This window comes from Oncorhynchus masou, chromosome 7 (genome assembly GCF_036934945.1).
Source record: "Oncorhynchus masou masou isolate Uvic2021 chromosome 7, UVic_Omas_1.1, whole genome shotgun sequence".
Lineage (NCBI taxonomy): Eukaryota > Metazoa > Chordata > Actinopteri > Salmoniformes > Salmonidae > Oncorhynchus > Oncorhynchus masou.
This window is the reverse complement of record NC_088218.1, coordinates 12,907,575-12,923,677: the sequence shown is the minus strand read 5'-3', so window position 1 is coordinate 12,923,677 and position 16,103 is coordinate 12,907,575. Positions and strand designations below refer to the sequence as shown.

Genomic DNA, 16,103 nt, shown 5'->3' with positions numbered 1-16,103 from the left:
AAGCAGTAGCGAGTGATGAATGGACAGGGCTAACCGTATCAACTGAAAAGGAGTGCATGCTTGAAAACATGGATTGAGGTTCCACAAAGTACGGCAATTTGTTCTAAAATATGCTGAAAATAAATCCACGGGTGAAGAGAGGAGAGATCTTCTAGAGGAAAACGTAGGGGTCTACAATATATAGAGAGATTGAAGGGGTCCTCTCAGGGCAAGGTTCCATTCGCAGCACGTCAGTGTAAACCAATCAAGGAGAAGTTTGAGGCAGCGAGCCACGGGTCCATTCCCCCTCTGTCACATACAGTCCAGTAATGCCTTTATGAAAATGAGTGCTGGCTGCACATGACAAATCACTGTAATTGATCACATGGCCATCCATCACAGGTAAGAACCCTCTCTTCCTCTGAGAAGCAGTGCACTTGAAGCTGAGTGAGTAAGACAAGTATACTCCTTTCCTCCCCTCTATCTCACCATAATTCCATTCCCTCCCCTTACTTCACCAACCTCCCCTTATCCTTCTCCCTCCACCTCATTACATGGAATATCACAGAAAAAAAGCGTACTAATTCAGCCCAGTCAAATTGCAGATTCGGTTACTCTGTTGCCAGGACGACGGGAAGATAAGTGATATGTGATGAAAGTTCCTCTGAGCTGTGTGCTGTTCTGTGCTATTCTGTTCTGATCCGATCTGTTCTGTGAGGAGGAACAGTTCAAGGCCTGTCATGCCAATAGTCCCCGGGCCAATCAGCCTTGTTTGCAAAGCGATAATAGAAATAACCTAATTTAGGCTGTAATGATCTCCAAAAGTATAATCATTAGGTCATCACACCCTTGATATAGCAACGGACGCTAATAGTTTATCAAATCCCATTGGGACGTAGAGGGGGACACTATTTGGCCGGGGGACATTATTTGGCATGACAGGCCCATAGCACTTTTCTTCTGCTTGTTCTGAACATGTGATGTAATGGTATTGCTACATCACATCCATTGTAGCTCTGATGATCCAGTGTCTCTCTGATGGACTGTCAGATAATAAAACAGGATAACTCTGGCTTCAGAGATAATACCAGCCTTGATCTACCCTCTGACTTGCAAAGTGTATACACACATAGAACATTCCATAACTGCACACACACCTACACACACACACCTACACACACACACCTACACACACACACACATACACACACACATTTATTTTGCTTCTCGGCTATTGTCAATTCTTAACCTTCCCTTAAAACGTATGGTAGTGTAGGGCACTTCAAAGTCTAATAAGCGGACCATCTCTGGGAATAATCTCCCAAATGAAGAGTTCTAATGGAGAAGTACAGAGAAAAGAGAAAGCCCCAATGAATAGCACTTATCTACCACCTTTAAATAAGGGAGAAAAGTACTAACATATCAAACATGTTCTCACAAAGAGACATATTTTCTCCTGCAGCCAAATTCTTCAGGTTCCTTTTCCCCGTGCTGCTTTGGACAGTCTAATTATACTCTATCAATTAGAACGGCCCTTATAAATCACCCTCCTTCATATGCTAATGAGTCAACTTCACAGAGCCAAGACAAGAGGAGAGACCTCTGTTCTGTTATGGCTGCCCATTCAGCAGAGCCTAGTCGCTGCGCTGCATCCTAAATGTGTGCCCTATGGGCCCTGGTCGAAAGTAGTGCACTACATAGGGAATAGGGTGACATTTGGGATGCATCTACTGAGAGAACAGCCAGTGGAATGGAACCATACAGCAGAGTTTCAGAGCTATAGATCCACAAATTCCTGTTCTTACTTGCTGTGGTAAATCCTTGCGGAGGTATTGTATGTCTAATGAAATGATGCAGGAGTCTGTAGGATAGGATAAGGTTATTTAGATGGTGCTCTCTCTGGAACTTAGATGGTGCTATCTCTGGCCCTTAGATGGTGCTATCTCTGAACCTAGGACTACACGTTTCCTATTGAAGGAACTGATTGGGCACTCAGCTGTTAAATCAGCTGGAACATCCAAGGGAGGAGATAGGCATTATAAACTCGGTTTTCTACTAGCCTGTTTCTTTGAACCTGGGGGCATTTGGAGTATTGTCATTCTCTACTTAAGTGGAGAGCCTTTTCCTTTGTCAACGGTAGACCTAGTATTACCATCACTTTATTGTGCTTTATTAGAAAATAAAAAGCAAGATCACCACTGCCATCGGTCTCTAGTCATTAGCTAAACATGCAGACCATTCGTTTCCCTCTGTGCAGCACAAGAAGACACTATAACAGCCAATTGAGTAGGCGGTTCATTATCCACCCTTTATTGTGTGGTTTTCAATCCCCCGGATCAAACGGCACACCTTGTAAAACAATCATAAAATCCCACATTTAATTTAGGAATAATGTCTATTTTTAATAGTTCCACCAACGGCTGAAGACATCACTATGTTTAAAGAGGTCCTCAAGACAGTCCAATGGAGCGTGATCTTTCTTACTCTTCTCCTGCTATAACAGGCCAGTTGACCATTGATACAGAGAACAGGGACAAAGGTTGGGGAGGAGAGAAGAGATGGACTGCAGTAGTCTGATCATAATAGACACAGAGGAACGGCTAGTATTCTACAGAAATGAAAGGAATTACATTTACACTCTTTGTGAGAATTATTGAGATCCTTGTATACGAAGTACATTATACAAGATATAGGCCTATGAATATCGATACCGTAGATATTAGACTCATCTCAAATCAAATCACATTTTATTTGTCACATGCGCCGAATACAACCTTATAGTGAAATGCTTACTTACAAGCCCTTAACCAACAATGCTTTAATAAGTGTTAAGTAAAAAATAGATCAGTAACAAATTGAAAATAATTAAACAGCAGCAGCAAAATAACAAGCAAGGCTATATACAGGGGGTACAGGTACAGAGTCAATGTGCGGGGGCACCAGTTAGTCGAGGTAATTGAGGAAATATGTATATGTAGGTAGAGTTAAAGTGACTATGCATAGATTATTAACAGAGAGTAGCAGCATCGTAAAAGAGGGGTCTGGGTAGCATTTTGATTAGCTGTTCAGGAGTCTTATGGCTTGGGGGTAGAACTGTTAAGAAGCCTTTTGGCCCTAGACTTGGCGCTCCGGTACAGCTTGCCGTGCGGTAGCAGAGAGAACAGTCTATGGCTTGGGTGGCTGGAGTCTTTGACAATTTGGAGGTCTGGTATGGAGGTCCTGGATGGCAGGAAACTGGGCCGTACGCACTACCCTCTGTAGTGCCTTGCGGTCGGAGGCAGAGCAGTTGCCATACCAGGCAGTGATGCAACCAGTCAGGTTGCTCTCGATGGTGCAGCTGTAAGCTTTTGAGGATCTGTCTAATCTTTTCAGTCTCCTGAGGGGAATAGGTTTTGTCGTGCCCGCTTCACGACTGTTGTAGGGGGTGGGTCCCAAAGACCAGCTTATTGATACACACATACATTGATGCAGGTGATCATACCACTAGGGAGTGATCACGTGTGAAATCAGCTGTGCCCTTAGGTGGGGTGCAGAACTTACTCGGAAAACATGCGTGCTATGTTCCCGTTGTCAACTTCTGTCTGCAATTGCATTAATAAATGAATGATTGGTTTACTTAAAGATATTGTTTGATTGCTGATTTCACCAATAAGCAGATGATTAACAAGGAACAGGGAACCAACCCCGTCACTGTCTTAGTGTGTTTGGACCATGTAGTTTGTTGGTGATGTGGACACCAAGGAACTTGATGCTCTCAACCTGTTCCACTACAGCCCTGTTGATGAGAATGGGGACGTGCTCGGTCCTCCTGTTCCTGTAGTCCACAATCATCTCCTTTGTCTTGATCACATTGAGGGAGCGGTTGTTGTCCTGGCACCATACGGCCAGGTCTCTGACCACCTCCCTATAGGCTGTCTCATCATTGTCGGTGATCAGGCCTACCACTGTTGTGTCATCGGCAAACTTGATGATGGTGTTGGAGTCGTGCCTGGCCATGCATGAGCGAACAGCGAGTACAGAAGGGGACTGAGCACGCACCCATGAGGGGCCCCTGTGTTGAGGATTAGAGTGGCGGATGTGTCGTTCTCTACCCTTATCAACCGGGGGCAGCCCGTCAGGAAGTCCAGGATCCAGTTGCAGAGGGAGGTGTTTAGTCCCAGGGTCCTTAGCTTAGTGATGAGCTTTGAGGGCACTATGGTGTTGAACGCTGAGCTGTAGTCAATGAATAGCATTCTCACATAGGTCCTTTTGTCTAGGTGGCAAAGGGCAGTGTTGAGTTCAATAGAGATCTGTGGATCTGTTGGGGCGTTATGCAAATTGGAGTGGGTCTAGGGTTTCTGGGATAATGGTGTTGATGTGAGTATACAGAGTACACATCCTGTTAATCCATCTGACCCTGTGGCCTCGTGAATATTGACCTGTTTAAAAATCTTACTCACATCGGCTAAGATGAGTGTGATCACACAGTTGTCCGGAACAGCTGGTGCTCTCATGCATGTTTCAGTGTTACTTGCCTTGACGCGAGCATAGAAGTAATTTAGGTCATCTGGTAGGTTCGTGCCACTGGGCAGCTCACGGCTGTGCTTCCCTTTGTAGCCTGTAATAGTTTGCAAGCCCTGCCACATCGGACGAGCGTCGGAGCCGGTGTAGTACGATTCAAAGTTAGTCCTGTATTGACGCTTTGCATGTTTGATGGTTTGTCAGAGGGTATAGCAGGATTTCTTATAAGCTTCCTGATTAGAGTCCTGCTCATTGAAAGCAGCAGTTTTACCCTTTAGGTCAGTGCTGATGTTGCCTGTAATCCATGATTTCTGGTTGGGGTATGTAAGTATGGTCACTGTTTGGATGACGCCATCGATGCACTTATTGATGAAACCAGTGACTGATGTGGTGTACTCCTCAATGGCATCAGAAGAATCCCGGAACATATAATAGTCTGTGCTAGCAAAACAGTCCTGTAGCTTAGCAACTTCTTCATCTGACCACTTTCTTATTGACAGAGTCACTGGTGCTTCCTGCTTTAGTTTTTGCTTTTAAGCAGGATTCAGGAGGATATTATTATGGTCAGATTTGCCAAATGGAGGGTGAGGGAGAGCCTTGTCTCTGTGTGTAGACTAAAGGTTGTCTAGAGTTTTTTCCCTCTAGTTGCACATTTAACATGCTGTAGATAAGGTAGAACGGATATGAATATCCCTGCATTAAAGTCCGCGGCCACTAGGAGTGCCGACCCTGGAAGAGCATTTTCCTGTTTGCTTATGACCGTATACAGCTCAATGAGTGCGGTTTTAGTGCCAGCATCGGTTTGCGGTGGTATATAGACAGCTACGAAAAATATAGATGTAAACTCTCTTGGTAAATAGTGTGGTCTACAGCTTTTCATGAGACACTCTACCTCAGGCGAGCAAAACCTTGAGACTTCCTTATATTTCGTGCACCAGCTGTTGTTTACAAATATACATAGGCCTGCCACCCCTTGTCTTACCAGAGGCCGCTGTTCTATCCTGCCCGAAAAAAATTAAAACCCGCCCGCTGAATGTTAATCATGTCGTAGTTCAGCCACGACTCAATGAAACATATGATATTACAGTTTTTAATGTCCCGTTGGTGTATATACGTGCTCGTAGTTTGTCTATTTTGTTAACGATTATCTCTGTCTTTTCCACCTGCAAATGATTGGGATGAGGGCCTTGTCTGGTGTCTGGAGTAAATCCTTCCCATCCGACTCGTTGAAGAAGAAGAATTCCTCCAGTACAGGAGTAATGCTGCCCATAAGACACGCTGGCAGAAACACTATGGCAGAAACATTATGTACAAAATACGTCACAAATAACGCAAAAAAACATACATAATAAAACAATTGGTTACGGGATCACATAATGGCAGCCGTCTCCTTCGGCGCCATTATGATGGACCAATATGATATCTCACAGTCTGTCTGATACGATCACATGCAGGTGAATCATTAAAAACATGATCACTATGCCTGAAGACAAGTTCAAAAACACTTGATGTGACTGTTTTATGTAATGTGTCAATTCATTTCCCTTTCTTTTACCAGGTACACAAACCACCTGGCCATGCCAGGAAGGAGGAACAGATGCAGCCTTTGAGTCATAGTAGTCTTAACAGAAGATATCTCCATTTACACCAGTCATGCAACAACTACCTAACATATTGTTCTGTACTGTATTGATACAGACTATTCAACATTATACAATGTATGGACCAGGATCGTGGCTTCCCTGTAGGACACTGAGAGACGTACTGTACAGCATAGTGGTGGAAAGCATTGTTGTGATTATGGCTGCATATTAAATCAGGATAATCGGATTGTTTTGCAAGCAAATGAGCACTAGATGAACGTCACACAATGTACCACTTCCTCCTGATCACACCGGGTCCAACATAACTACAACGACACAACAACATCACGGCAACATAGCCCCCCCGTTAGAGGAAATAGCTTTGTTTATATGCAGAACTGGTGAGACTGGTCTTTTATGAAATAGCCAATGGGCTTGTTGTCATTCAATGTTCTATTATTGAAATTAAAGTTCTAATGGATGTATGTGTCTAAACTAATGTCCTATGTCATTTAACAGTCATTTTGCTTCAAGGACTGTGTTAGCTACAGCACATACACACAGTGGATGAAACCTTAGAAACAGTTTCCTAATATTGAGTTGCCTCAATTCGTTGGGGCATGGACTCTACAAGGTGTCGGAAGCGCTCCACAGGGGTGCTGGTCTTCAGGGATCCATGTTGACTTCAACGCTTCCCATGGTTGTGTCAAGTTGGCTGGATGTCCATTGGGTGGGGGACCATTCTTGATACACACGGGAAACTGTTGAGACTGAAAAACCCAGCAGCGTTGCAGTTCTTGACACACTGGCACCTACTACCATACTCTGTTCAAAGGCACTTAAATGTTTTGTCTTGCCCATTCACCCTCTGAATGGCACACAGACACAATCAATGTCTCAATTCTCTCAAGGCTTAAAAATCCTTGTTTACCCTGTCTCCCCTGCTCCATCTATACTGATTGAAGTGGATATAACAAGTGACATCGATAAGGGATCATAGCTTTCACCTGGATTCACCTGTTCAGTCTATGTCATGGAATGTTTTGTACTCTCAGTGTTTGTCTTTATTACAGGAAGTAATTTCTGTATGTCTATATACATGTTCTGTACATGATGTGTGTAGGTGGGCTATGATGTGTGTAGGTGGGCTATGATGTGTGTAGGTGGGCTATGATGTGTGTAGGTGGGCTATGATGTGTGTAGGTGGGCTATGATGTGTGTAGGTGGGCTATGATGTGTGTAGGTGGGCTATGATGTGTGTAGGTGGGCTAGGTGGGCTATGATGTGTGTAGGTGGGCTATGATGTGTGTAGGTGGGCTATGATGTGTGTAGGTGGGCTATGATGTGTGTAGGTGGGCTATGATGTGTGTAGGTGGGCTATGATGTGTGTAGGTGGGCTATGATGTGTGTAGGTGGGCTATGATGTGTGTAGGTGGGCTATGATGTGTGTAGGTGGGCTATGATGTGTGTAGGTGGGCTATGATGTGTGTAGGTGGGCTATGATGTGTGTAGGTGGGCTATGATGTGTGTAGGTGGGCTATGATGTGTGTAGGTGGGTCCTCAGATTCCCTCCTGATTTCAGTCAGATAAAAAATGTACAAACACAAAAGCAGGACGTTTTCTCGCTTAAAGAGATTTACTAAATGACATATTGGTTTCCGTACCCTGTAAGCAGTCTCTGGACAAGATATGACAGCAATCCATGCTTTGGTTTAGTTTCCCTTTCCACATGCTAATGGGTTAGCTTTCATGGCACAAATCCCATTGAAGTCATGGGAGCGTTATTGTAATATTGTGGATGAGCCAGAGAAACTCAACCAACACATGGATTGCTGTCATACCTTGTCCATAGACTGCTTACAGGGAAAGGAAACCAATGTGTCATTTTGTATTTTGAGTGAACAATCCCTCATCCAAAAATGCTAAATGCATCTCTTTGTGAGGGGAAGGGAATCGTCCCAGAGGACGAGGACCGTCTGAGGCAGCAGGGAGCATGATTGATGAGTGAAATGGGTCTTCTATGGAGTCTACCTTTGTCTCTTTAGGGGATAATAAACTGTAATCAGATAGCCGTAAACTGCAAATAGTTTGCTTGACCTCGAGACCACTATGGACGATGGGTGTGATACATTGACATGTAACAGCTCTTAATATATCTTTGCTACAGTGGTTTTCTCTGGTGTTTTCTTTTCAGGGTTCAGCCATGAGGGCAAGACTTTTCAGGGTTCAGCCATGAGGGCAAGACTTTTCAGGGTTCAGCCATGAGGGCAAGACTTTTCAGGGTTCAGCCATGAGGGCAAGACTTTTCAGGGTTCAGCCATGAGGGCAAGACTTTTCAGGGTTCAGCCATGAGGGCAAGACTTTTCAGGGTTCAGCCATGAGGGCAAGACTTTTCAGGGTTCAGCCACGAGGGCAAGACTTTTCAGGGTTCAGCCATGAGGGCAAGACTTTTCAGGGTTCAGCCATGAGAGCAAGACTTTTCAGGGTTCAGCCATGAGGGCAAGACTTTTCAGGGTTCAGCCATGAGGGCAAGACTTTTCAGGGTTCAGCCATAAGGGTAAGACTTTTCAGGGTTCAGCCATGAGGGCAAGACTTTTCAGGGTTCAGCCATGAGGGCAAGACTTTTCAGGGTTCAGCCATGAGGGCAAGACTTTTCAGGGTTCTGCCATGAGGGCAAGACTTTTCAGGGTTCAGCCACGAGGGCAAGACTTTTCAGGGTTCAGCCATGAGGGCAAGACTTTTCAGGGTTCAGCCATGAGGGCAAGACTTTTCAGGGTTCAGCCATGAGGGCAAGACTGAGTAGAGTAGATCTTTTTGTAATCATTGTGTCATTGATTGAATGCACCTGTACTATGGGTTTTCCATCAAGACTGTCCAAGTTGTTACTGAACATCAACGTTAGCAGTGGAGGTGGCGAGCAATCTCTATTCTGTCACACCCCTCCCTCTAAAGATAAGGAACGTTAAGTTCAAGCTTTAATATTTGAACAGTCTTAGTTGAGAAAAAGTGATGAAGTGGCTCTGTGCAAATTCTACTACTTAGCAATTAATCACGACAGCACAGAGGTATTGAAGCCACAACCCTGACAACAAGGTTCACAACTACTGTCTTAGCAGAACAGGTGTGTTTGGTAGTGACAACACAACAACAGGAGATTTACCATTACCATGTATATATATAACTACTATGGATAAATGTCAGCATTCTGACCTATTTCTAATGAGATGTCTGCTGCAACATAATCCCATCAACATTTTCTCCCTGAATGTACACCTCAGATATCTGTGTTTAAAAAAAAATCTAAACTTATTCTTCATTTCAGCCAAGCAGAAGATCTGCTCATATGCAAACAACTATTGTGGCCATCCCCAAAATAGACGACGAACACGACACAGCTGCACAATAGCAATGATTATTAAATCCGCTCTCCCACAAAGAATGAACTCTGCCTCGCTGACAGACAAAACAACATGAACATTCATCAATGCCAATAAAACCACAATGCAAGTTATCCCCAATGGCCCAGCATGGAGCACATGTGACCCGCAAAGGAGTTTTTCTTACCTGTAACAGATAGTTCTGTAGTTCTTCTCACCACGAAGCTGCCAAACTGTAATTCACACGTGTAATTTCCAATGTCATCTTCACGCACCTCCCGGATAGAGAGAGTATCTCTTCTCCTTACAATGCTTTGTCTCCACTGCTTTGGCTTGCATTCCTTCGATTCAAATAGAGAGAAGGCTTATGAATGTAAAACACCACGAAGAAACACAAAAGCAGTATACAGTTGGACTTAGATTACACTTTTTACAACATACAATGTAGACGTGGGAAAAATGGACACCTGACGAAATACATCGAACCATTCCAAACTTCAAACATCTCTTTGATCACAAATGCATTCTCATCTTGTATTTAGTGTTGTTGTATTGAGTTCATGTTTTTGGCAAGACGAGTGTGATCTATTATACAACATTATATCGCTAAGTTCCCACTAGAAGAACAGCGTTTCGGTTGAAGCATTTAATTTTGGTGGGAATGAACCCAGAGGAAGAACGAGGCCTTTGGAAAAGGGAACTCATTCACCCACAGCAGGAAAACTGCAATACCGTGGGTTGGTTCCACCTGCGCTCGCGGGTCTCCCAGAATTCAAACAGCTCCGCTTCCAGAGACAGAGCAAATAACTAGAATATTCTAGGGCCACAGTCATTATCCATATTTTAATTTGATTCACTGAGAAACTGAAGAAGCACTGTGGCCATCTAATCCAACATTCATCTAGTTTTGATGAATTGGCCCCTGGCCTCCGTCAGGCTACTCTGTCAGTCTGCTGTTACACTGTGGGCAGGCAGCCGGGGCCGGTGAGGGCCACTCGTCGACTCAGAGAGCCAGACGTCTGACTCTGAGAACCCCCTTCAGTCGGGGGGGGGGAGTTAATTCCTTTGTCTTCTAGACTATTTACATCATGAACGTGGACTGTAGACCCCTTTCCCCAGATGGTTTGAGTCTCATGAAAAACAAATGACATCTCAGGGGGTGCTCTGCAGAGTGGAGTTATGGGTGGATAAATCTACCTACTGTCATCAAGCAAGCACATAGGCTGCTAGACAATACAAGTATGCTTAGACTAAAATAATAATATAAAATAAAATAAGCAATGTAATCTCTAATTTTTTCAATATATTAACATTATCATACAGTTCTGATTATACACTGATAAATATATGTATAACATTTGATACATGACACATAGCAGTGGTTTCCCAGACACATACTAGACCTAATCCTGGGTTAAAAAGCAACTTCAGTGGAGAACCTGCCTAGGCTTAATTTGTATCCTTGAAACTGCCCCTATGGCATTCAATGTGAAATAAGTTACAGACATAATGTTATAGTGGCTCTTACCTTGTACCATACTATCTCTGGCTCCTTCCCCGGCTGTACATAATCCTCAATGTCTGGACAGGTGATATCTTTACTTTTACTTAACTCTGCCTTCTCGAAGTACCTCATTTTGGAGTTGTAGCAGAGGTCTGTGTCGTTCTCCGCCACTGTCAGTGACATGGACACTTTCATACAATATGTGGAATTCCTGCAAAACACAAGTGAACAAATCAATAAGTTTAATCATTTTTGAATAACATTGCTGTTCTCTCACGCCTCTATCACTATATGTTGACAGGTATACATTTGATGAAACTGTAATAAACTGTAATAAAGCCCTTTTGTGGGGACAAACTAATTCTGCTTGGCTGGGCCTGGCTCCCCAGTGGCTGGGCCTGGCTCCCCAGTGGCTGGGCCTGGCACCCCAGTGGGTGGGCCTGGCTCCCCAATGGGTGGGCCTGGCTCCCCAGTGGCTGGGCCTGGCTCCCCAGTGGCTGGGCCTGGCTCCCCAGTGGCTGGGCCTGGCTCCCCAGTGGCTGGGCCTGGCTCCCCAGTGGGTGGGCCTGGCTCCCCAGTGGCTGGGCCTGGCTCCCCAGTGGCTGGGCCTGGCTCCCCAGTGGCTGGGTCTGGCTCCCCAGTGGGTGCCCAGTGGGTGGGCCTGGCTCCCCAGTGGGTGGGCCTGGCTCACCAGTGGCTGGGTCTGGCTCCCCAGTGGGTGGGCCTGGCTCCCCAGTGGGTGGGCGTATGGCTGTGCCCTTGCCCAGTCATGGGAAATCCATAGATTAGGGCCAAGTGAATGTATTTCAATTGACTGATTTCCTTATATATACTGCAACTCAGTAAAAATCGTTTATATTTTGGTCCAGTATACATTTGGAAAGTGAATGCAGGTACTTTAATAATGGATCAAAACATTCTTAACTCATGAAGCTTTTAGAGGCAGCCCTACTTGTCTGATCTAAACCATTGACACCCAGATACAGTGAGCCATCTGGTTCGGGGGGAGAATATGGGAAAGTTTGACATTCTCCTCTCTCGTCAACGTGAAGAATCATCTCTCCACCTCCACTCAGCCGTGGCTGGTTGTCCGGACCGTTCATACAGAGCTGCATTGTGTTTTCTCACCCATCCAGGAGGAATGTAAATGATGCGGGAGGGATGAACCTGGATATCACAAATTATCGATGGCAACGGCAAAAGAAAAGTGGGGAAAACGGAGGTGGAAGGGAGACGAGGGCTAATGCAGAACGACACTTCTGAAAGTCAACAGCAGTGAAGATTGAGTGAGCCTTTTGTTTCCACACGTTATGCAGATACGGCCCAAGCTAGCAGAAAATTACTTGCCAGAATTGATATTTTGTAACTGGTCAGACCTGAAAGAGAAAAGCCTATCAGCCCAGAGGACTACAACTGTGACTGTACTGCATAGGATATAGTTGAGAAAGCTGTGAGGGTTTAATGTAACTGCCTGGTCTGGCAACCCAGTCATGTACAACACTATGGCACCATACTGTGTGGCACAATTTCCCTGTGCTCAGTCTAATAATCACTCTGTGTTGAATCTGTACAACTGTTCAATAACAATTGGCCCACACCAGCAGGAAGTCCAGTAGCATGCTCACATGAATGAGCAGGGAGTTTTAGTCGATTGCAGTATACCCTTCCACAGCCATAGTAATACATCAGTCATTACAGCTGGTTGAGGTTTTTTATGGCTAGGTAAACAGGTTCATGTTTGGCTTTTGATGCCAGATGAGTGATTCTTAGGCAAGGATCCATGGATTTTTGGAATCAATGGACAGAGGTATTGGGAGTGCAGGGAATTCCATACAATGTGATCAATGAGCTCAATCAGTGTGACCTTTGATCCGTCTATGCATCTATAGCTAATAAGATTGTCTCCACTCACGACTATCATAAGTAGCTGTGTAGCCTAGTTCTTCAAGAGGGTGAGTACTGTATGAATTGGACCATAATATCAAATCCTTCTGGTCTACAGATTTCAACAAATGACAACGTTTAGGAAAACCTCACTGGGTAATTTCAGGGGCGCAAGCTGGTAACACAGATTTGAGGCTGAACCAACAACCAATTATAAACAAGTGGAATCCTTCTATAATTAGCGCAGCCTCGCAGATTAGCAAGCAGTGAGCAAAGGCCCGGTCGGTCCATAGTCAGACACGCCCTCTACTGAGCACCACGGTCTGTCCGATTAAGTCTGCCCATTTTATGAAGCGGAGGATGCAAATGCGACATGATGTGGAGATTATCCCAGACAACCTGCACCAGATGGACACCTGAACAAATGAGATCCCCCGGGTCCGCTCCCCCTGTTAAATATTCTGGGCAGTGCTGATAAACTCGCCCGGTGGGAGAGAGAGAGAGAATAGTGTCAGCCTGGCTGTTGAGTGATCGATGGCCCGGGCCAACACTTTGTCCTACGATGTCTTTCCAACGGTTCACATCCATCACACTGCCTTTAAGGAAGAGAACCAGGAGGAGAACAGTAGCACTTTGTTTTCAGTCAGTAGCACTATCTATACTGTATATTCATGAACATTGTGTCCAGGACAAACACACCGCTTTCAGTCCACTGTACATCAATTACTGTATACTCATAACTAAATGTCTACTAGACTGGAAGTATAGGCTTCTGTATACTGCAGTGGTTCCCATCTCCGGTCCTCCAGTAGCACAGCACACATTTTTGTTGTTGCCCCAGACAAAAACACCTGGTACAACTTGTCAAGGGCTTGATGATTAGTTGACAAGTAGAAACAGGTGTGCTTGTCGAGGGCCACAACAAAAACATGCACTGTACTAAACTGGGTCCTTGAGGACCGGAGTTGGGAAACACTGGCATAGTGCATACTAGAGTATTCAGCTGAGTACACTTTTGGATGTATTGGTTATACCAAGGTAATACCACAATATTAATGACAGCATGTCAATGGGAGCTGACGAGAGGCTGCTGTTCAATGTCAAGGTAATGACAGACAGATACCATGCAGTTCATATTAAAGTGGAGAACACCTTGGCTGACAGTTTGCACACAGAGAGCCGGAGGGCAAATGGAGGATTTGTTTCCATAATAGAAATGGTTGTTGCAATATGCGACAGGGAAGGAGGTCATGGCTAGAAGGGATAAATCTTTTGTGATATTAACGGCAAAAGTAGTTTTTTGGGCATTTTAGCTTACCCTTTACCTAAACTTAACCTAATTCTCTTAACCTGCTATGTAAATTCCCTTAACCTGCTGCTTAAGTTCTCCTAACCTAATACAAAAATTCAAATCTGACAAAATCTAGTCAAATCCAGGGTAGGAGTAATGGATGGTAGGTCAACGATGATCTGACTACCTCACCTTATTAAAATAATGACCAACACGATGTTGCCTGTATGAATGATTGTTGTATCAGTATAGTACAGCCACTTTTTACAAACATGGCAAAATATCTATTTGGGGTGTCACGCCCTGACCTTAGTTCCGTTTTTATGTCTCTATTTTGGGTTGGTCGGGCGTGAGTTGGGCTGGGCATTCTATGTTGTTTTTCTATGTTTTCTTTTCTATGCGTTTGGCCTGGTATGGTTCCCAATCAGAGGCAGCTGTCTATCGTTGTCTCTGATTGAGAACCATACTTAGGTAGCCTTTTCCCACCTGGTGTTTGTGGGTAGTTGTTTCCTGTTTTGTGTTTTCACCTTTCAGGACTGTTTCGATTTTCATTTCTTACGTTCACTCTGTTATTTGGTATTTTCGTGTTCTGTTATAATAAATTATCATGGACACTTACCACGCTGCGTTTTGGTCCGATCCTTCCTACTCCTCAACCGATGAAGACGAAGATCGTTACAGAACTACTCACCACCAACGGACCAAGCAGCGTGGTAAGGAGGAGCAGAGGGTTCGGGACTCCTGGACTTGGGGAGGAGATATTGGAAGGTAAGGGACCCTGGAGTCAGGCTGGGGAATATGAGGTAAGGCAGCATAGCAGGCACGAGAGGCAGCCCCAAAAACGTTTTAGGGAGATTGGTGGAGTCAGGCGATAGACCTGAGCCAACACCCCGTGCTTACCGGAAGCAGAGTAGTACTGGTCAGGCACCGTGTTATGCGGTGAAGCGCATGGTGTCGCCAGTACACGCTCATAGCCCGGAGCACTATATGCCAGCCCCCCGCAAGTGCCATGCGAGAGTAGGCATCCAGCCAGGACGGATTGTGCCAGCCCAGCATGTTTGGTCTACGGTGCACCGTTTCGGCCCAGGGTATCCTGAGCCGGCTCTGCGTACCGTGTCCCTGGGACGCTGTGAAGGTGCGGTTCGTCCTATGCCTGCGCTCCGCCCGTGCCGGGCGAAAGTGGGCATTGAGCCTAATGGAGAGGTGTGAGTGGTAAGCACCAGATCTCCAGTGCTCCCCCACAGCCCGGTTTCGACCTGTGCCTGCACTCTGGAGGGGCCGGGCTAAAGTGGGCATTCAGCCTGGAGGAGTGGTGCCAAGGCTGCGCACCAGAGCTCCAGTGCTCCCCCACAGCCCAGTTTATCCGGTGCCTCCTCTACACACCAGGCCTCCGGTAGGTCTCCCCAGCATGGTGGGCCCTGTGGCAGCCCCACACACCAGGCTGTCTCTGAGTCTTCTCCTTCCAGAGTCTCCCTCCAGTCCGGACCCTCCAGAGTCTCCCTCCTGTCCGGAGCCGCCAGAGCCGCCCGTCAGTCCGGAGCCGCCAGAGCCGCCCGTCAGTCCGGAGCCGCCCTTCAGTCCGGAGCCGCCAGAGCCGCCCGTCAATCCAGAGCGGCCAGAGGCTCCCGTCTGTCCGGCGCCGCCAGAGTTGCCCTCCTATTCGGGGCCCGCTGCAAGGGTCCCCAGTCCGGGGTCGGCGGCGAGGATCGCCGCTCCAGAGGCGCCACCTAAGTGGGCCAAGACTAAGGTGGAGTGGGGTCCACGTCCCGCGCCAGAGCCACCACCGCGGATAGATGCCAACCCAGACCCTCCCCTATGGGTTTAGGTTTTGCGGCCGGAGTCCGCACCTTTGGGGGGGATACTGTCATGCCCTGACCTTCCTTTTTTATTTCTCTATTTTGGGTTGGTCGGGGCGTGAGTTGGGGTGGGCATTCTGTTGTTTTTCTATGTTTTCTTTTCTATGTGTTTGGCCTTGTCTCTGATTG

General features: G+C 45.9%; 1 protein-coding gene across 2 annotated transcripts in view; it reads right to left on the bottom strand.

Moving 5' to 3' along the window:
• The window catches only part of LOC135543308 (interleukin-1 receptor accessory protein-like 1), a 538,127-nt gene that overhangs the window by 274,455 nt on the left and 247,569 nt on the right, over positions 1 to 16,103 (bottom strand). For both annotated transcript variants that reach the window (XM_064970484.1, XM_064970485.1), the window contains exons 4-5: positions 10,968 to 11,154; positions 9,627 to 9,780 (exon numbers count right to left, since the gene is read on the bottom strand). In XM_064970484.1, the coding sequence (XP_064826556.1) occupies positions 9,627 to 9,780; positions 10,968 to 11,154 (341 nt within the window). The remainder of the gene's footprint in view (positions 1 to 9,626; positions 9,781 to 10,967; positions 11,155 to 16,103) is intronic.